Genomic DNA, 22866 nt, shown 5'->3' on the forward strand with positions numbered 1-22866 from the left:
CTCACAGGAGGCTCTTCTACCCATCAGTATTCTGAAACTTGGGGCTATCTTCAGAACTCTTCGGTTATGGCCTCAACTGGGTGCTCTTCCATTTATTCGCTTCCAGTCAGACAACATCAAGGGGGCACGTGAAGCTCCTTAGCAATGCAAGAGCTTTCACAGATCCTGAATTGGGTGGAGAGACATCAGAGTGTCATATCGGCAATTCATATTCCAGGTGTGGAGAATTGGGAAGCGACTTATCTGAGTTGTCAGACCTTTCATCTGGGAGAGAATCTGGAAATTTTCAACAGACTGATGAATTACTGGGGTTGGCCAGAGATAGACTTAATGGCATCTCGCTTAAATCACAAACTTCCTCGGTACGTCTCGAGATTGAGAGATCCACAGACAGAGCTGGTGGATGTCTAGATAGCTCCATTGCATTACCAATTAATTTACAGCTTTCCCCCAATTGTTGTTCTTCCAAGGGAGGTGACTTACCTAAAGCAGGAGAGGACTCCAGCCATCCTCATAGCCCTTGCGTGGCCATGCAGGATTTGGTATGCAGACCTAGCAAGGATGTCCACTGCTGCACCATGGCATCTTCCTCAATGCCCAAATTTGTTGGCGCAAGGCCCGTTCTTTCATAAAAATCTGCAGTCTCTCTACTTAACTGCATGGAGATTGAACGGCTGATTATTTCTCAGAGGGGATTCTCAGACTCAGTGATTGAGACTTTGATTCAAGCTTGTAAAATATTTACCACAAGGTATGGAAGGTTTATCTTTTCTAGTGTGCAAAGAGGTTATTCCTAGCATTCAGTAAGAATACCTCATGTTTTGGAATTTTGCAGGAGGGGCTCAATAAGGGTCTCTCTGCCAGTTCCCTCAAAGGGCAAATTTCTGCCTTGTCAATCTTGTTACACAGGAAATTAGCTTGTTTACCTGATGTTCAATCTTTCATACAGTCTCTTGTTAAAATTTGACCATTCGTACAATCTCCGTTTCCTCCTTGGAATCTTAATCTGGTTCTTAATGGGCTTCAGTGCCCACCATTTAAACCCATGCATAATCTTGACATTAAATTATCTTGGAAGGTTATTTTCCTTTTAGCCATATCTTCAGCTAGAAGGGTTTCAGAGTTGTCAGTATTAGTCATGTCACCAAGATAAGGCAGTTTTACGTGGGTTTTCGCCAAAGGTAGTATCGTCAAAGAACAGTATTCATGAGATTGTTGTGCCTTCTTTATGTCCTAACCCCAAATCCTCTAAAGACTACTCTATGAACTAGATGGGGTTGGGCTTTGAAATTTTATCTCCAAGCTACAAAATATTTTTGTCAACCTTCTAGTCATTTTGTGTTGTACTTGGGTAAACGGAAGGGTCAGAAGGCAACATCTGCCTCCTTGTTGTTTTGGTTACAGACGGCTAGATTTGGAGTTTTGTCGGTAACGACCCGAAAAACTAACGCCGGCTTTTTTCTGGCCGCACCATAAAAATAACTCTGGTATTGAGAGTCCACAGAATGGCTGCGTTAGGCTCCAAAAAAGGAGCGTAGAGCATTTTTAACGCAGCTTCAACTCTCGATACCAGAGTTGCTTACGCAAGCGGCCAGCCTCAAAAACGTGCTCGTGCACGATTCCCCCATAGGAAACAATGGAGCTGTTTGAGCTGAAAAAAAACCAAACACCTGCAAAAAAGCCGCGTTCAGCTCCTAACGCAGCCCCATTGTTTGCTATGGGGAAACACTTCCTACGTCTGCACCTAACACTCTAACATGTACCCCGAGTCTAAACACCCCTAACCTTACACTTATTAACCCCTAATCTGCCGCCCCCGCTATCGCTGACCCATGCATATTATTATTAACCCCTAATCTGCCGCTCCGTAAACCGCCGCTACTTACATTATCCCTATGTACCCCAATCTGCTGCCCCTAACACTGCCGACCCCTATATTATATTAATTAACCCCTAATCTGCCCCCCACAACGTCGTCTCCACCTGCCTACACTTATTAACCCCTAATCTGCCGAGCGGACCTGAGCGCTACTATAATAAAGTTATTAACCCCTAATCCGCCTCACTAACCCTATAATAAATAGTATTAACCCCTAATCTGCCCTCCCTAACATCGCCGACACCTAACTTCAATTATTAACCCCTAATCTGCCGACCGGAGCTCACCGCTATTCTAATAAATGGATTAACCCCTAAAGCTAAGTCTAACACTAACACCCCCCTAAATTAAATATAATTTTAATCTAACGAAATTAATTAACTCTTATTAAATAAATTATTCCTATTTAAAGCTAAATACTTACCTGTAAAATAAACCCTAATATAGCTACAATATAACTAATAATTACATTGTAGCTATTTTAGGATTAATATTTATTTTACAGGCAACTTTGGAATTATTTTAACTAGGTACAATAGCTATTAAATAGTTAAGAACTATTTAATAGTTACCTAGTTAAAATAATTACAAAATTACCTGTAAAATAAATCCTAACCTAAGTTACAATTAAACCTAACACTATACTATCATTAAATTAATTAAATAAAATACCTACAATTACCTACAATTAAACCTAACACTACACTATCAATACATTAATTAAATACAATATCTACAAATAACTACAATGAAATAAACTAACTAAAGTACAAAAAATAAAAAAGAACTAAGTTACAAAAAATAAAAAAATATCTACAAACATAAGAAAAATATTACAATTTTAAACTAATTACACCTACTCTAAGCCCCCTAATAAAACAACAAAGCCCCCCAAAATAAAAAATGCCCTACCCTATTCTAAATTACTAAAGTTAAAAGCTCTTTTACCTTACCAGCCCTGAACAGGGCCCTTTGCGGGGCATGCCCCAAGAAGTTCAGCTCTTTTGCCTGTAAAAAAAAACATACAATACCCCCCCCCAACATTACAACCCACCACCCACATACCCCTAATCTAACCCAGACCCCCCTTAAATAAACCTAACACTAAGCCCCTGAAGATCATCCTACCTTGTCTTCACCTCACCAGGTATCACCGATCCGTCCTGGCTCCAAAATCTTCATCCAACCCAAGCGGGGGTTGGCGATCCATCATCCGGTGGCTGAAGAGGTCCAGAAGAGGCTCCAAAGTCTTCATCCTATCCGGGAAGAAGAGGCGATCCGGACCGGCAACCATCTTGATCCAAGCGGCATCTTCTATCTTCATCCGATGACGACCGGCTCCATCCTGAAGACCTCCACCGCGGACCCATCTTCTTCCGGCGACGTCCAACTGAAGAATGACGGTTCCTTTAAGGGACGTCATCCAAGATGGCGTCCCTCGAATTCCGATTGGCTGATAGGATTCTATCAGCCAATCGGAATTAAGGTAGGAATATTCTGATTGGCTGATGGAATCAGCCAATCAGAATCAAGTTCAATCCGATTGGCTGATCCAATCAGCCAATCAGATTGAGCTCGCATTCTATTGGCTGTTCCGATCAGCCAATAGAATGCAAGCTCAATCTGATTGGCTGATTGGATCAGCCAATCGGATTGAACTTGATTCTGATTGGCTGATTCCTTCAGCCAATCAGAATATTCCTACCTTAATTCCGATTGGCTGATAGAATCCTATCAGCCAATCGGAATTCGAGGGACGCCATCTTGGATGACGTCCCTTAAAGGAACCGTCATTCTTCAGTTGGACGTCGCCGGAAGAAGATGGGTCCGCGGTGGAGGTCTTCAGGATGGAGCCGGTCGTCATCGGATGAAGATAGAAGATGCCGCTTGGATCAAGATGGTTGCCGGTCCGGATCGCCTCTTCTTCCCGGATAGGATGAAGACTTTGGAGCCTCTTCTGGACCTCTTCAGCCACCGGATGATGGATCGCCAACCCCCGCTTGGGTTGGATGAAGATTTTGGAGCCAGGACGGATCGGTGATACCTGGTGAGGTGAAGACAAGGTAGGATGATCTTCAGGGGCTTAGTGTTAGGTTTATTTAAGGGGGGTTTGGGTTAGATTAGGGGTATGTGGGTGGTGGGTTGTAATGTTGGGGGGGGGTATTGTATGTTTTTTTTTTACAGGCAAAAGAGCTGAACTTCTTGGGGCATGCCCCGCAAAGGGCCCTGTTCAGGGCTGGTAAGGTAAAAGAGCTTTTAACTTTAGTAATTTAGACTAGGGTAGGGCATTTTTTATTTTGGGGGGCTTTGTTGTTTTATTAGGGGGCTTAGAGTAGGTGTAATTAGTTTAAAATTGTTGTAATATTTTTCTTATGTTTGTAGATATTTTTTTATTTTTTGTAACTTAGTTCTTTTTTATTTTTTGTACTTTAGTTAGTTTATTTCATTGTAGTTATTTGTAGATATTGTATTTAATTAATGTATTGATAGTGTAGTGTTAGGTTTAATTGTAGGTAATTGTAGGTATTTTATTTAATTAATTTAATGATAGTATAGTGTTAGGTTTAATTGTTACTTAGGTTAGGATTTATTTTACAGGTAATTTTGTAATTATTTTAACTAGGTAACTATTAAATAGTTCTTAACTATTTAATAGCTATTGTACCTGGTTAAAATAATTACAAAGTTGCCTGTAAAATAAATATTAATCCTAAAATAGCTACAATGTAATTATTAGTTTATTGTAGCTATATTAGGGTTTATTTTACAGGTAAGTATTTAGCTTTAAATAGGAATAATTTATTTAATAAGAGTTAATTTATTTCGTTAGATTAAAATTATATTTAATTTAGGGGGGTGTTAGTGTTAGGGTTAGATTTAGCTTTAGGGGTTAATCCATTTATTAGAATAGCGGTGAGCTCCGGTCGGCAGATTAGGGGTTAATAATTGAAGTTAGGTGTCGGCGATGTTAGGGAGGGCAGATTAGGGGTTAATACTATTTATTATAGGGTTAGTGTGGCGGATTAGGGGTTAATAACTTTAGAATAGTAGCGGTGCGGTCCGCTCGGCAGATTAGGGGTTAATAGGTGTAGGCAGGTGGAGGCGACGTTGAGGGGTGCAGATTAGGGGTTAATAAATATAATACAGGGGTCGGCGGTGTTAGGGGCAGCAGATTAGGGGTACATAAGGATAACGTAGGTGGCGGCGCTTTGCGGTCGGCAGATTAGGGGTTAATAAGTGTAGGCAGATGGAGGCGACGTTGAGGGGGGCAGATTAGGGGTTAATAAATATAATACAGGGGTCGGCGGTGTTAGGGGGAGCAGATTAGGGGTACATAAGGATAACGTAGGTGGCGGTCGGCAGATTAGGGGTTAAAAAAATTTATTCGAGTGTCGGCGATGTGGGGGGACCTCGGTTTAGGGGTACATAGGTAGTTTATGGGTGTTAGTGTACTTTAGAGTACAGTAGTTAAGAGCTTTAGAAACCGGCGTTAGCCCAGAAAGCTCTTAACTACTGACTTTTTTCCTGCGGCTGGAGTTTTGTCGTTAGATGTCTAACGCTCACTTCAGAAACGACTCTAAATACCGGAGTTAGAAAAATCCCATTGAAAAGATAGGATACGCAATTGACGTAAGGGGATCTGCGGTATGGAAAAGTCGCGGCTGAAAAGTGAGCGTTAGACCCTATTTTGAGTGACTCCAAATACCGGCGGTAGCCTAAAACCAGCGTTAGGAGCCTCTAACGCTGGTTTTCACGGCTAACGCCAAACTCCAAATCTAGGTCAGAGTCTCTTTCGCTCAGCTTACTTGGAGGCCGGTCAGCAACCTCCATTGCGGATTACAGCTCATTTCATATGCTCTGTGTCTTCCTCTTGGGGTTCAAGAATGAGGCCTCTGTAGAACAGATTTGCAGGGCTGCAACTTGGTCCTCACATACTTTGACTAAGTTTTATCATTTTGCTGTATTTGTAAAATTTGTGAACTTCTCAGCTTAGGTGTTTAGTTCCCAAGAATAAGGCCATGGACTCTCACAACCATTAGAAAGAAAACATATATGTGAGAGTCCACGAACCCGCACGTTTTATTAAATGTCAGCAATTCTAGTTGCACCTCTTTACCCCAGTTATCTCTTTCTTCTTTCTATCTGTTTCTTTTGGCTAGGCTTTACATACTACTGGGAGAGTGAGGGATATAGGAGGGATAGTTAAAGCTCTTGTATGGGGTGTTTTTGTCTCCTCCTGGTGGCCAAGTAAAGTATTTCCTAAGAGTAAGGTTGTGGACTCTCACAACCAAGAAAGGAATACATTTATCAGGTAAGCATATATCTATATATATATGTATTCTGGTACTGATGGAGGCTGGTACTGATGGAGGCCTGTCCTTGCCCTCTGTTCTGATAATGTTCTCTCTTGCAGGTCCCACTTTGCTGCTCACCAGTGACAACATCAAACAGCGCCTGGGCTCAGCGGCTCTAGACAGGTTAGTTGCAATTAACACAGCTGGAAGAAAACAACTTAAAGGGACAGTATACATTAATGCTCATATAACTGCATGTAATAGACACTACTATAAACAATAATATGCACAGCTGGAGCAAGCAGACTTTAGTCTACATCTGATATTTTGGGGCTTGGTTAGGAGTCTGAAAATCAGCACAATGTTATTAAAAAAGAAGCAAAAATATACATTGATGGGCTATATAAATGGATCATCTACAAAACATTTATGCAAAGAAAATTCTAGTGAACTTAATATTTGATAAAACCAGTTTCATTTTGAGTGTAAACAAGAACAAAAATCTGAAATTCAGAGATTTCTTGGTTAGATTAAATAGTCATAGTACACGTTTTAGTTAAAGCAAACCACATACTACTGAAATATTACAGCTTAATCAAAAATGCAATATGTTATTATTATTTTTTAAATAAACTTTATTCTGATCATTATTAGTAGTACAATAGTCACACGTCACAGTCTAGTATAGTAATAGAGATGATTAGGTAATACACAGATCACTACAAAATGTATATTATGAAATGTACCAGCGTCATTCCCACCGTATAATTCTCGGTTTTTCAATATATAAACAATAAACAAATAGTACAAAACAACCACCAAGTTGACCTTCATTGTAAACTTATAATATAATCCACTGTTTCAGTTAATTCCCAATTGTCTGGTTCACACAGTGGTGGGGGGGAAATACCACCCACTTAGACCCCTCTCTCCTTTCTCCTCGCCACCATCCCATAATATTAGAAAAATGACATTGAATGCATCTCCTCTACCAATATTTAATCTCCTATATTTTAATTTTTTAATTAAAGGGAAATGAATCACAAATATTTTATTTCATGATTTAGATAGATAATCCTATTTTGAATGAGTTTCCAATTCACTTTTGTCATCCAATTGGCTTTATTCTTTTGGTATCCTTTGTTGATGGAGCAGTAATGCACTACTAGGAGCTAGGTGACAGCCAATGAAAAGAGGCAGATATGTGCAGCCACCAATCAGCAGCTTCTGAGCCTATCTAGGAATACTTTTTTTAACAAGAAATTCAAAGAGAAAACAACAAATTAGATTAAAGAAATAAATTGGAAAGTTATTTAAAATTGCATGCTCTAGCTAAATCATGAAAGTAAAAAATTGGCTTTCATATCTCTTTAATAGCCCATTCATTTTTAACCCATCTTACCTTATAGATGATGTAATTGCATATCATAGTTCTCTATAACTTATGTTAGGTTTACTGTGTGTAGAAAAATCTCTGTTTATTTGAGTGTTTTCCAACTTTGAGAACTGAAAATGCACATGCACATTACAGTCTTCACATACATCGATCGCCATGCTATATATCTGTTCCTAACTGTCCTCAGCAGAAATGATAAAATAAGGAACTTCAAAACAATAAAAGTTTTGCTAACAAAATGACAAAGTCTATCTACTCCAATAACTTGTGCGGGTTGTCTCTTCCAAATAAGGAAAGTGATTAAAGGGACATGAAACCCAATTTTTTTGTTTTATGATTCAGGTAAAGCATACATTTGTAAACAAACACGTTTGCTTCATTCTCTAGATATTCTTTGTTTAAGAAGCAACGATTCACTACTGTGAGCTAGCTGAACACATCAGTAAGCCAATCACAAGGGGCATATATGTTTCATTTCCCTTTAAGTATCTTCTTCAACTTAAAGGGACCGTCTACTCCAGAATTGTTATTGTTTAAAAAGATAGATAATCCCTTTATTACCCATTCCCCAGCTTTGCACGACCAACACTGTCATATTAATATACTTTTTACCTTTGGGATTACCTTGTATCTAAGTCTTTGCTGACTGCCCCCTTTTGACAGAATTGCATTTTAGCCTATCAATGATTATTTGTAAATAACTGCACGGGAGTGAGCACAATGTTATCTATATTGCACAGAAGAACTAGCACTGTCTAGCTGTTAAAACTGTCCAAATACACTGAGATAAGGTGTAGCCTTCAAGGGCTTAGAAATTAGCATTTGAGCCTACCTAGGTTTAGCTTTCAACAAAGAATACCAAGAGTACAAAGTAAATTGGAAAGTTGTATAAAATGACATGTCCTATCTGAATTATGAAAGTTTTATTTTGACTAGTCTGTCGTGCATAAAATATTCACACGTATTTAGTCTTGTCCCTTTATAGCTAAATTAAAAACACCAAGACGCACACCTAGATTCAATGGAAATATTTTCTCACTTATCATTATAGTTTTTTTTTCTCATCTTTGAGAGCTGTAATTGGTATCTTTGATTAGATGATGTTTTGCTGTGAGGATGATTAATTCGCTTGATTTGATTTATACTAAAGCGATTACATTATCATTTAAAAATGTCTAGGAGAGAAACATAATTTAAATAATTTGATTAATTCAAGTTTGCCACAGATTTTTTTTTTTTTAATTTAAAGGGACAGTGTACTCCAAAAAAATGTATTGTTTAGAAAGATACATAATGCCTTTATTACCCATTATCCAGTTTTGCACAACCAACATTGTTCTATTAATATACTTTATAACCTTTAAAACTCAAAATCTCTGCCTGTTTCTAAGCCCCAGCAGGCCGCCTTTATCTAAGTACGTTTGATTAGTTTTTCACAGCTAGGCAGTGCTAATTCATGTGTGTCATATAGGTAACATTGTGCTCACTCTTGTGGAGTTATGAATGAGTCAGCACTGATTGGCTAAAATAAAAGTCTGTAAATAGCACTGAGATAAGGGGGCAATCTGCAGAGGCTTAGATACAAGGTAATCACAGAGATAAAAAGTGTATTAATATAACTGTGTTGGTTATGCAAAACTGGGGAATAAAGGGATTATCTATCTTTTAAACAATAAAACATTTGGAGTAGACTGTCCCTTTAAGCAACTGCGCACTTACTTATATGCAACTGTAAATCAAGTTACAGCATCTATGGGAGTAGGGTGTGTTTAATTAGTTAAATTACATTTTTTTATTAATATGGGAATACAGCCAATCACCTGTGTAACGCTGCTTATCCTGCATTAATAATTCAGTTTATAAAACTCATAACAATAATATTGGGTTTGGAACAGAAAATATAATTTTGCATGAGATAAAGTAATAATAAAAGGGCTCTGTGCATGTTTAGTATGTACTGCAAACAGATGAATGACATAGATACATTAAATATTTATATTACTGTCTGTTATCCTATGTCTATCAACCCTGCAAAGGGGTTAAAAACACAGTAGAAGTGCCGCTAGAGACCCGCAGTGCATTGCTGGTCCCAAGCAGAACCTACCACATATCCAAACAGCGATAGTCGTGTGACTCAGATGTGCAGCTAGCACTGCTAATTGGATGAGCTGCTAGTTCCACGCGGGAGCTACAGTGCACTGCTGGTCCCAAGTGGTCCTTCTACTGTGTGTTTAACCACTTTGCAGCTATTAAACATATAGCATAGCATGGTGGATAGTTGTAAAATGGCCTGCTCTAACGGCTTAGAGAATGTTATTTTTCTGACTATTTATGATGTTTTTACTAAGACTGTCCAAATCTTGGTGACTCTATTTAACAAAAAATCTTTTTTAATTGAGTAAAGTACAAAATGGAAATATTTTATTGATATTTGATGTTTTTAATAACACATATTGTAAATGGTGAGTAATACATGCGTGTTGTTTATTACTGCGCAGTGTCCATGAGTACAGACTTTCCAGCTGGTTGGGGCAGCAGGAGGACATTCATCGCATTGTCTTGTACCAATCAGATTATTGTCTCACTCCTTGGACCCAGCGGTGCATCCGTCAGGCCGACTGCATACTGATTGTTGGGCTGGGGGACCAGGAGCCCACAGTGGGAGAGGTAAGTTATGTTGTAACATTTATCTGTTGCATAGATGAGATCACTTTACTAAGGGAACACAATGTGATGCAGTGCGCCGAAGAGCTTGCAATCTGATGTGCAGGGCACAACGCACGGAAATGACCCAAACTGCTCTGACAGCACATAGCTCTTGCTTCAGTGATTATCCTATATAATAAAAGGCCAAGTATGTTTGTCTGACGCAGTCATGCGCAGTAGAGACTGTACCTTAACCCCTTAACGACCAGCAACGATGTGCAGTAGAGACTGTGCGAGAACTGCGCTGGTCGTTAAGCCCTTAAGGACCTGCCCCCTCTCTGCCGCAGTCTCGCTATTTCTGCATGCCCCACAAGTGCAGAAATAGTCTGGCAGAGGTTCCGAAGCAGAGAGGGACACCTCTCCAGGCCCATCGCTGGAGGGGGATGGGAGGGGCGGGAACAGTTGTGACTGCTACACTACAGAATAAATGTATGCTAAGAGCAGCAGGGAGGTGGGAATAAAGGCTAGGGAAAGGATCTTGGAGGGGGCATTTTGGCTCGTGTACACAGGCTTTAACACTAGTTAACAATATTCCATCAGCACATTTCATTTTCTTCATGTCTGTCAATCAGTGGTGGATAATTAGAAAAAGTTTATCTGTATTCTCTTTATATTTTTTTTTACAAATATTGACAAATGTTTGACCTCACTTGGTTCTGATACACGCAGCGAAGATGATGGAATATTAGGGCAATAAGTCATATTGTATTGTTAACTGACATTAGAAGAACTATTTATTTTTCAGTTTCTGTAAAGCTGCTGTTCCTCAGATCCGCTATTTTTAAAGGGACAGTCTACTTGATTTTTTATTGTTTAAAACGATAGACAACACCTTTACTACCCATTCCCCAGCTTTGCACAGTCAACATTGTTATATTAACCCTTTGGCTGCTAAGCCATTTCCCACCTGGGTGCTAAGCTGGATTTGAGCTATTTTTTTTTTTTTTTGTAACTTTTTTAAATATAGTTATTTATTTATTTTCAGATCCCCAAGACTTATACCGTTGGAAAGGTTATGCGATTACCTTTCCAACAGTGGGTCTTGGGGGTCTGTAGCTGCTTAGATGCCTGAGATACAAGCTTCTAAGCAGCATGCCCCCGTTTTCCTATTGTTAATTTTAAATAAAGTTGCGCGGTGACGTCATCATGTTATTGTGCGTGACGTTACCGTGCGAATCATGAAGCCCCGACGATACCTCTCACTATTTAGGCCAGATCACTGGGGTTGGAGTAGGTGGGAGCCCCCAGATTGCCCTCAAGGTGGGTGAGTGCTAGCGACAGCTCTGAGCCGTTGTCAGCACCTGACTGGGACAATTTGCAACGACTCAGAGCCGTCGTTAGCACTCAAGGGGTTAATATACTTTCTAACCTCTGTTTGCCTGTTTCTAAGCCCCAACAGTGCTTTTAATTAGCTTTTTAAATCATGCACAAAAGAAAGACAGTGCTAGTATGTGTACCATATAGATAACATTGTGCTTACTCCCGTGGAGAATGCTAATGTTTATTCACATATTAATGCATACATAAAATATAAATATATAGGTATATAAGCATATACATATATGTTTACAAACTGCTGCCCATCGCTTTGCAACTTACTCCCTGCGCTATACTAGTTCTCCTGAGTCTCACGGCATGAGAATGAGGCTCCCATTGGAGCCGATGGAAGCGCTCTTTTATCAGCACAATACTTCCTAGCAATGCGAACACGAGGTCACATTCGCATTGCGCCTCACTTGTAATACCAGTGCACATTAGCGTGCGCTGGTATTACTAAGTTGTGCGCAAAAAGGAGGCGATATTTTGCGCTCAATTTATAATTTGGCCCTAAATGTCTCAAGAATTACAAACTTGTTTTCTCTTGCAAGATGTATCGAGTCCACGGATTCATCCATGCTTGTGGGATATTCTCCTTCCTTACAGGAAGTGGCAAAGAGAGCACCCACAGCAGAGCTGTCTATATAGCTCCTCCCTTAGCTCCACCCCCAGTCATTCTCTTTGCCTACTCTAAGTACTAGGAAGGGTAAAGTGAGTGTGGTGACAAAAATGTTAGTTTTTATTTTCTCAAGCAAAAGTTTGTTATTTTAAATGGTACCGGCACTCTCTGGCAGAAAAAGAATGAAGATTTCTGCAAGGAGGATGATGATCTTAGCACTTTGTAACTAAGATCCACTGCTGTTCTCACAAAGGTTGAGGATTACAGGAAAACTTCAGTTGGGGGAACGGTTTGCATGCTAAGCTGCATTGAGGTATGTTCAGTCAATTTTTTTCTAGACAGACTGTGATAATTCTAGAAAAGGCTGGCAATATCCCCATGAGGGAAGGGTAAGCTGTATTCAGACACTTAGTATGGAATCCCAGCTTGCATAAAGGGCTCATTTGTTACTAGTTACACTTAATAAAAAAAACATTTTTTTATTGAACACTTAACGTTTTTTGAGGGACTTTAAGAGGTCATTGTGGCTTATTTAAGGGTTATTAACCCACATGGCTAGTTTAGAAACACTTTTAGGCCCCACTAACATCGAGTGAGGTGGGAGGGGCCTATTTTCGCGCCTCAGTTACGCAGTTTCTTTTACTCTGAAGACATCCAACTGCTTCTCCAGAGGGTCCTGCTGTGTTTGAGGGTCTAAAAGAAGTTTTTTCCCCACATATCTATCCTAAAGGGCAGGTAGGAGCCACAGCAGAGCTGTGGCAAGGTGCTGAACGTTTTTATACCGGTTTTTGATGTTTTGTCAATTCGGTTTTTACATTAAGGGGTTAATCGTTTATTTGTCTGGCTGTGCAAACTTACTAAGGCTTTATGATTCTACTGTAAAAATTTTGTAAAGTTTACTGCTTTTTTACACTCTTTTGCAGAGTTTGTGCATCTTTTTTTCTCTTAAAGGCACAGTACTGTTTTTTTCTAAGTATTATTTACTTTGAATAAAGTGTTTTCCAAGCTTGCTTGTTTCATTACTAGCCTATTTAACATGTCTGACATCAAGGAAAATCCTTCTTCAATGTGTTTAGAAGCCATTGTGGAATCCCCTCTAAGAATGTGTCCCACTTGCATTGATATGTCTATAAATTATAAAGAGCATATTATAGCACTTAAAAATATAGCAATAGAGGATTCTCAGACAGAAAATGAGGGTTTGCCATCTATCTCTCCTCAAGTGTCACAACCAGTAACGCCCGCAAAAGTGACGCCAAGTACCTCTAGTGCGTCAACTTCATTTACTTTACAAGACATGGCCACAGTTATGAATACAACCCTCACAGAGGTTTTATCTAAACTGCCTGTTTTACAAGGAAAGCGTGACAGCTCTGGGTTAAGAACAAATGCTGAGCCTTCTGACCCTTTAGTAGCCGTATCCGATATACCCTCGCAATGTTTTGAAGTAGGGGTAAGGGATATGCTATCTGACGGAGAGATTTCTGATTCAGGAAAGACGCTCCCTCAGACAGATTCTGATATGACGGCCTTTAAATTTAAGCTTGAACACCTCCGCTTGTTGCTCAGGGAGGTATTAGCGACTCTGGATGATTGTGACCCTATAGTGGTCCCAGAGAAATTGTGTTAAATGGACAAATACTTAGAAGTTCCTGTTTACACTGATGTTTTTCCAGTCCCTAAGAGGATTGTGAATATTGTTACTAAGGAGTGGGATAGACCAGGTATACCGTGCGTTCCCCCTCCTGTTTTTAAGAAAATGTTTCCCATATCTGACACCATGCGGGACTCGTGGCAAACGGTTCCTATGGTGGAGGGAGCTATTTCTACTCTCGCTAAGCGTACAACTATACCTATCGAAGACAGTTGTGCTGTCTCTTGAAGAAAATTTTTGTTCATCAAGGTTTTCTTCTACAACCTATTGCGTGCATTGTTCCTGTAACTACTGCAGCTGCTTTTTGGTTCGAGGCTCTAGAAGAGGCTCTACAGATGGAGACTCCATTAGAGGATATTATGGATAGAATTAAGGCCCTTAAGTTTGCTAATTCTTTCATTACAGATGCCGCTTTCCAACTGGCTAAATTAGCGGCAAAGAATTCAGGTTTTGCCATTTTAGCACGCAGGGCGTTATGGCTTAAGTCCTGGTCTGCTGATGTGTCATCAAAATCTAAACTTTTGAACATCTCCTTCAAAGGAAAGACCCTATTCGGGCCTGAACTGAAAGAGATTATTTCAGACATCACTGGAGGGAAAGGCCACGCCCTCCCTCAGGATAAAACAAATAAAATAAGGACCAAACAAAATAATTTTCGTTCTTTTCGGAACTTCAAGGGTGGTCCCGCTTTAGCTTCCCCTGCTGCAAAGCAAGAGGGGAATTTTGCCCAATCCAAGTCAGTCTGGAGACCTAACCAGGCTGGGAACAAGGGTAAACAGGCCAAGAAGCCTGCTGCTGCCTCCAAGACAGCATGAAGGGGTAGCCCCTGATCCGGGACCGGATCTAGTAGGGGGCAGACTCTCTCTCTTCACTCAGGCTTGGGCAAGAGATGTTCACGATTCCTGGGCTTTAGAAATTGTGTCCCAGGGATATCTTCTGGACTTCAAAGAATCCCCCCCAAGGGGGAGATTTCACGTTTCTCAGTTGTCTGCAAACCAGACAAAGAGAGAGGCGTTCTTACGCTGTGTAGAAGACCTACATACCATGGGAGTGATCCGCCCAGTTCCAAAAGCGGAACAAGGGCTAGGTTTTTACTCAAACCTATTTGTGGTTCCCAAAAAAGAGGGAACTTTCAGACCAATCTTGGATCTCAAAATTCTAAACAAATTCCTCAGAGTCCCATCATTCAAGATGGAGATTATTCGGACTATTCTACCTCTGATCCAGGAGGGTCAATATATGACTACCGTGGACTTAAAGGATGCGTATCTACACATCCCTGTTCACAGAGATCATCATCAATTCCTCAGATTCGCCTTTCTGGACAGGCATTACCAGTTTGTGGCCCTTCCCTTCGGGTTGGCCACGGCTCCCAGAATTTTCACAAAGGTGCTAGGGTCCCTTTTGGTGGTTCTAAGAGCACGGGGCATAGCAGTGGCGCCTTATCTAGATGACATCTTAATTCAGGCGTCGACTTTCCAGCTAACCAAGTCTCACACGGACATTGTGTTGGCTTTTCTGAGATCTCACGGGTGGAAGGTGAATATAAAAAAGAGTTATCTCTTCCCTCTCACAAGAGTTTCCTTCCTAGGGACTCTGATAGACTTGGTAGAAATGAAAATATTTCTGACGGAGGTCAGAAAATCAAAACTCTTAACCACTTGCCGAGCTCTTCATTCCATTCCTCGGCCATCAATGGCTCAGGGTATGGAGGTAATCGGACTCATGGTAGCGGCAATGGACATAGTTCCTTTAGCCCGCCTACACCTCAGACCACTGCAACTATGCATGCTCAAACAGTGAAATGGGGATTATGCAGATTTATCTCCTCAAATACATCTGGATCAGGAGACCAGAGATTCTCTTCTCTGGTGGTTGTCTCAGGACCACCTGTCTCAGGGAATGTGTTTCCGTAGGCCAGAGTGGCTCATAGTAACGACAGATGCCAGCCTGCTAGGCTGGGGTGCAGTCTGGAACTCCCTGAAAGAACAGGGCTTATGATCTCGAGAGGAAACTCTCCTCCCGATAAACATTCTAGAACTGAGAGCGATATTCAATTCGCTTCAGGCGTGGCCTCAGCTAGCTGTGGCCAAATTCATCAGATTCTAGTCGGACAACATCACTGTAGCTTATATCAATCATCAAGGAGGAACACGGAGTTCTCTAGCGATGATGGAAGTAACCAAACTAATCCGATGGGCGGAGACTCACTCTTGCCATCTTTCAGTAATCCATATCCCAGGGGTAGAGAACTGGGAGGCGGATTTCCTAAGTCATCAGACTTTTCATCCGGGGGAGTGGGAGCTCCATCCGGAGGTATTTGCCCAGCTGACTCAGCTATGGGGCACACCAGAATTGGATCTGATGGCGTCCCGTCAGAACGCCAAGCTTCCTTGTTACGGGTCCAGGTCCCGGGATCCCCAGGCGGTACTGATAGATGCTCTAGCAGTGCCCTGGTCCTTCAATCTGGCTTATGTGTTTCCACCGTTTCCTTTCCTCCTTCGTCTGGTTTCCAGAATCAAGCAGGAGAGAGCTTCGGTGATTCTGATAGCACCTGCGTGGCCACGCAGCACTTGGTATGCAGACCTAGTGGACATGTCATCTGTTCCACCGTGGACTCTGCCAATGAGGCAGGACCTTCTAATCCAAGGTCCATTCAAGCATCCAAATCTAATTTCTCTGCGTCTGACTGCTTGGAGATTGAACGCCTGATTTTATCAAAGCGTGGTTTCTCTGAGTCGGTCATTGATACCCTGATTCAAGCTAAAAAGCCTGTCACCAGGAAAATCTATCATAAGATTTGGCGCAAATATCTTTATTGGTGTGAATCCAAGGGTTACTCATGGAGTAAGATTAGGATTCCTAGAATTTTGTCTTTTCTCCAAGAAGGATTGGAGAAGGGATTATCAGCTAGCTCCTTAAAAGGACAGATTTCTGCTTTGTCTATTCTTTTACACAAGCGTCTGGCAGATGTCCCAAACGTTCAAGCATTTAGTCAGGCTTTAGTCAGAATCAAGCCTGTATTCAAACCTGTTGCTTCGCCATGGAGCCTAAAGTTAGTTATTAAAGTTCTTCAAGGGGTTCCGTTTGAAACTATGCATTCCATAGATATTAAGCTTCTATCTTGGAAAGTTCTGTTTTTAGTAGCTATCTCTTCGGCTTGAAGAGTTTCTGAGTTATCTGCTTTACAGTGTGACTCACCTTATCTTGTTTTCCATGCAGATAAGGTGGTTTTGCGTACCAAACCTGGATTCCTTCCTGTTTCTAATAGGAATATCAATCAGGAAATTGTTGTTCCTTCGCTGTGTCCTAATCCTTCTTCAAAGAAGGAATGTCTATTACACAATCTTGATGTGGTTCATTCTTTAAAGTTCTACTTACAAGCAACCAAAGATTTCTGTAAAACATCTTCATTGTTTGTTGTTTATTCTGGTAAGCGGAGAGGCCAAAAGGCTACGGCTACCTCTCTTTCTTTTTGGCTGAAAAGCATCATCCGTTTGGCTTATGAGACTGCTGGCCAGCAGCCTCCTGAAAGGATTACTGCTCATTCTACTAGAGCAGTGGCTTCCATATGGGCTTTTAAAAATGAGGCTTCTGTTGAACAGATTTGTAAGGCGGCGACTTGGTCTTCGCTTCATACTTTTTCCAAATTTTCCAAATTCGATACTTTTGCTTCTTCGGAGGCTATTTTTGGGAGAAAGGTTCTACAAGCAGTGGTGCCTTCCGTTTAAGGTACCTGTCTTGTCCCTCCCTTCATCCGTGTCCTAAAGCTTTGGTATTGGTATCCCACAAGTATGGATGAATCCGTGGACTCGATACATCTTGCAAGAGAAAACAGAATTTATGCTTACCTGATAAATTTCTTTCTCTTGCGATGTATCAAGTCCACGGCCCGCCCTGTCTATTTAAGACAGGTAGTATATTTTTATTTAAAAAACTTCAGTCACCTCTGCACCCTATAGTTTCTCCTTTTTCTTCCTAGACTTCGGTCGAATGACTGGGGGGTGGAGCTAAGGGAGGAGCTATATGGACAGCTCTGCTGTGGGTGCTCTCTCTGCCACTTCCTGTAGGGAAGGAGAATATCCCACAAGTAAGGATGAATCCGTGGACTCGATACATCGCAAGAGAACGAAATTTATCAGGTAAGCATAAATTCTGTTTTTTAAGGAAATATGAATGTTCTTCCTCTTGAATTATAAACAAATTTAGTATCGTTATATTTTTTATTGTTCTGTCTGTCATTCTTACACTTCTATTTCCCCAAAACTACTGAATTGATTTACAACCATTTTGGGGGTTTATAATCACTGTTGAATAGAATAGAATAGGCTCATGCAGCCTGTTATATCCATATGAGAAATTGCTTTTTTAATGGCGCCTCCGCTCAACAATTAAAGGGACATGAAAGACAAATTACGCTTTCTTGATTCTTATAGAGCATTCAATTTAAACAACTTGACTATTTACTTGTATTGCCAAATTTGATTAAATCGTATGATATCCTTTGATGAAGAGCATACTTAGGTAGACTCAGGAGAAGCTGGTGATTGCTTGCTTGCTTTTAACTATGTTTTTAACCCATATAAAAGAGTTAAATACATAGTTAAAGCTAGCTTCAGAGCAGCAGTGCACTGCTGGGAGTTAGCTGAGTAAACCTGGTGATCCAATGACAGCCCAGATTGGCAAATGGTGAATGGAGTTTGGGTATTAAAAATAATTGCAGTAAAAAGGATGTTAATTAGTTTTAAAAAGGATAAGACTTGGCTGATATTTTATTTTATAGCAACAAAACAGGGACAGTCTATTTGCAAATGATTGTTTAAAAAGCTAGATAATCCCTTTATTACCCATTCCCCAGTTTTGCATAACCAACACTTGTTATATTAATACACTTTTTACCTCTGTGCTTACCTTGTATCTAAGCCTCTGCAGACTGCCCCCTTATCTCAGTGCTTTTTACAGACTTGCATTTTAGCCAATCCGTGCTAAGTCATAAATAACTCCACGGGAGTGAGCACAATGTTATCTATATGACACACATGAACTAGCGCTGCCTAGCTGTTAAAAACTATCAAAATGCCCTGAGATAAGAGGCGGCCTTCAAGGGCTTAGAAATTAGCATATGAATCTACCTAGGTTTTGCTTTCAACAAAGAATAGCAAGAGAACAAAGCAAATTTGATGATAAAAGTAAACTGGAAAGTTATTTAAAATTGCATCGCCTATCTGAATCATGAAAGTTTATTTTTAATTTGACCGTCTCTTTAAAGCCACGCTAATATTGGGATTATACAGTATATAATTATATGTGTAAACTAATTTACCTATGTTTTGTGTTTGAAAAGGTTTATGTAGATACAAATTGAGAAAAATGTTTTAAGAGTTTGCTATATGGGCTGAGGATAACTTTGCTACAAAAAGTTCTTATAGGCCCATTAAATATGGTAGAATTATATTATCTGCACATGCACAATAAAAATACAATGCAAACGCACTTATTCTGAATTTCAAATTATCAGTAGATTTAAAAAATTCCAAGATTTGCTTAATTTCCCTACCCTTTTATATCATGTGACAGCCATCAGCCAATTACAGGCTCATGTACATATACACTGAACTCTTGCACATGCGCAGTGGGAGCTGGCGCCTAAGTGTACTTATAAAAAGACTGAGCATAAATTGATTAAGAGAGCAAAATTAGAAAGTTGTTTAAAACTGCACTCTATGTCTGAATCATGACTGTTTAAAGGGATAGGAAATTCAAAATTAAACGTGTATGATTCAGATAGAGCATATTATTTTAAGACACTTTTAAAATTACTTCTATTTTCAAATTTACTTCATTCTCTTGGAATCCCTTGTTTAAAAAAGAATATGCACATATCCTACACTAGAGGGAGCTAGCTGCTGATTGGTGCCTGCACACATTTGTGTCTTGTGATTGGCTAGCTAGATGTGTTCAGCTAGCTGCGAGTAGTGCAATGCTGCTCCTTCAGCAAAGGATAACCAGAGAATGAAGCAAATTTGATAATAGAAGTAAATTGTGAAGTTGTTTGAAATTGTATCTTCTATCCGAATCATGAAAGAAAATGTTTAGGGTTTCCTGTCCCTTTAATTTTGGCTTTAGTGTCCCTTTAAACCGCGCAGATCATTGTTTCCTTTTAATCTCTTTAGAGAGGTAGACGAACACTTCTGTTATCTCCTAAATCTAAGGGCGCAAATGTGTACTGCGTGTTCCTCTTTCTGTAAGATATTTATAGCTTATTGCTACATTTGCAGTTAATAAAGTTATCTGCTGATGTGAAGACGCGTCCTGCTGAATAGAATCAACAATAAGAACATGGATGTTCAGGGAGTATTTATTTCCATGGGGCTTACTGCAAACAATAAAGATCAGGACGTGTTATATAACTCTTATAAGAGCCGCAGTGCTGTTTATCTGAACATAGCTTGAAATATGGCAAAAGTGAACCAACTTTTTTCCCATTTATAGTTCCTGATTATTTAAAGGGACATAAAACCCAAATTTTGTCTTTCATGATTCAGATAGAACATACAATTTTAAACAACTTTCCATTTTACTTCTGCTATGGAATTTTCTTTGTTTTCGTGTTATCCTTTGTTGAAAAGCTGGGATGGAATTTCCCATCTGTGCTATTACACTGCCTTAACCCTCTACCCCAAATGGACGTCGGTCATGGCCCATCGTACCACATAACGTAGATCTACATCTGACATGCTGGGAGCCCAAGCAGTCAAGTAACAACCGAGATTTGCTGTTTGTGGGCTTCCAGCATCTGCCTTCATATGGTAACTGGGCAAGATTAATTCTCTGTTACCATATGAAGCCAGATTGCCAAATAATAGACTTCTCTGGGGATGCAGAGTAAAATTTATGTTGGATATCGCTTGAGTGGTAATCCGATTGTCATCAAAGTTTATGTTCATTTGTTTCTTTATAGATCTGCAGAAAAGAAGATTAGAGGGACAAAAAACAAGTTGGGATAGAGACAAAATATAATATGTACTTTAATTACTTTACCTGCAAATGTACACAGCAGTGCCTCACCATTAACCCTTTCTTTTCAGTTTCTGAATTGTAAAGCTCTAACTCCCCCCACACAATTCCTTCTATGGCTGTATCTATTTCTATTGTGTTTTGGTAGAATGCAGAAGTGCATAGGGATTATTAGCTGGAGCCTGCCTAGAAGCTGTGAACTCAGTTGAAATACAATGCCTGTGTCTAAACACTGATAAAGGGGATGTGGAATTGGCTACTCCAGACAGCTTAGCTATGAAATTCATTTTGCTTATTTTTGAAAATTATTTTAAAATACTTGCCAGCAATTTTGAAACAATTTTTTTATGCAAACTTGTTTTTAATTAATTATCCCTTTTAGGATATGCACAGATCTCAACCTGTTTTATGTCCCTTTAATTGTTCCTGTATTGCTCCACCATCTTGTTCTCACACAGAAATGTTATTGGTTGTTACTCAAGCTCATCTCCTGACGGATGACTCTGAATATTTCTGCAGTTGCTTTGATGAGCACCTATGAGTAACTTTGTTTTCTAATGCAGCTTGAGAAGATGTTAGAGAACACAGCGGTGCGAGCGCAGAAGCAGCTGGTTCTGTTGCACAAAGAGGATGGGCCTCCGCCGTTCCGTACAGTCGAGTGGCTTAATATGAGGAGCTGGTGTTCGGGCCATCTGCACATTTGCTGTCGTCATCGAGTCTTCTCCAAAAAGAGCCTCCCAAAGTTGGTAAGATGCTACCTCGCTTTTGGGAAACTGTTCTTGCAGGTTACCAATCTTTTCAGATTTAAAGGGACATTAAACGCTAAATACATTTCCTTCTACCTCCCCCCCCCCCCCCTAATTATGGGCGCTGCCATTTTGTGACCTAGGTTTCACTGCAGGTATCTGAAGGAGAGTTACTGCACACGGTCAGCACTGAAATGTAGTGAAAGATAGACTTCTACATGTTGACATGACTAGAGGGAAGCAGGGAATAATCTCAATACTGTGCTTATAAAATATATTTAGTTTGTAATGTCTCATTAAAGAGACATAGGGCTCTACGCCATTCTGTTAGAATAGCAGGGTTTTTAAAGTGAAGGTAAAGTTTAGGTAATCCGAATATATCTATGCATTCTTTTAACATTGGATTAAGGTAATCGCTAACTTTATTCAATTAAAAAAAAAAATTCTTTTAATTTGATTTGGAATGTTTACTACTGTCCCGTCGATAACTCCTCCCAATCTCTATTTCTGGATTTTAAGTGCCGTGATGTATCCCACTCGCTCTATACGTAATCTCAGAACGTGCGTTCACGGTGAGCGCTGCAAATGCGCGATTCTGAGCTTCCCATCACTAATGCGCATGCGATTGAAACCAGTCTCGTATGCGTATTCAATGCTGCCGTAAACAAAAGAAGTAAGCATGCGCGAAACGGCAACGCGCGTGTAGACTGAGAGCAAAAAATAGAATGTAGCGCATCGAGTAGGCGGATGACGTAGGGTCGCGGCCACCTAATGGCCAAAATTTCAACTGGCTAATCGAAAAATGTTACTCAAAAAGAAAGAAAAAAAAAAGAAAACGGGTCGAATTTTGAAATAGGAAAAATGTGAATTAAAAGTGAGATTACAGGACTTGTAAGAAAAAATGATGACTTAAAGTCCTATTCATTTAGAAAAAATATTTGAATTCTGGATTGTCGACAAGGTAACTTTACCTTCACTTTAAATTCAAGTCCATCCCAATTAATAAAAAAAAAACCACTTTATAGCAAATAATATTTTGGCCTGTTTTGCACAGTAAATCTTGGCTTTTAGCATAGTTACATTTCAGTTCACATTTAAAGGGCTTTAAAACCCAAATATTGAAACACTTGAAAGTGATGCAGCATAGCTGTAAAAAGCTGACTAGAAAATATCACCTCAACATCTCTATGTAAAAAAGAAAGATATTTTACCTCAAAAGTTTCTCAGTAGCCACATC

The 22866-nt window shown here is 39.9% G+C and overlaps 1 protein-coding gene across 9 annotated transcripts in view; it reads left to right on the forward strand.

The window, feature by feature from the left end:
• The window catches only part of PNPLA7 (patatin like phospholipase domain containing 7), a 503274-nt gene that overhangs the window by 360679 nt on the left and 119729 nt on the right, over positions 1–22866 (forward strand). For all 9 annotated transcript variants that reach the window (XM_053695647.1, XM_053695646.1, XM_053695653.1 and 6 more), the window contains 3 exons: positions 6294–6357; positions 10069–10237; positions 21447–21629. In XM_053695647.1, coding sequence (XP_053551622.1) covers positions 6294–6357; positions 10069–10237; positions 21447–21629 — 416 coding nt within the window. The remainder of the gene's footprint in view (positions 1–6293; positions 6358–10068; positions 10238–21446; positions 21630–22866) is intronic.

Source organism: Bombina bombina, chromosome 12, assembly GCF_027579735.1.
Source record: "Bombina bombina isolate aBomBom1 chromosome 12, aBomBom1.pri, whole genome shotgun sequence".
In the NCBI taxonomy this organism is placed as follows: Eukaryota; Metazoa; Chordata; class Amphibia; order Anura; family Bombinatoridae; genus Bombina; species Bombina bombina.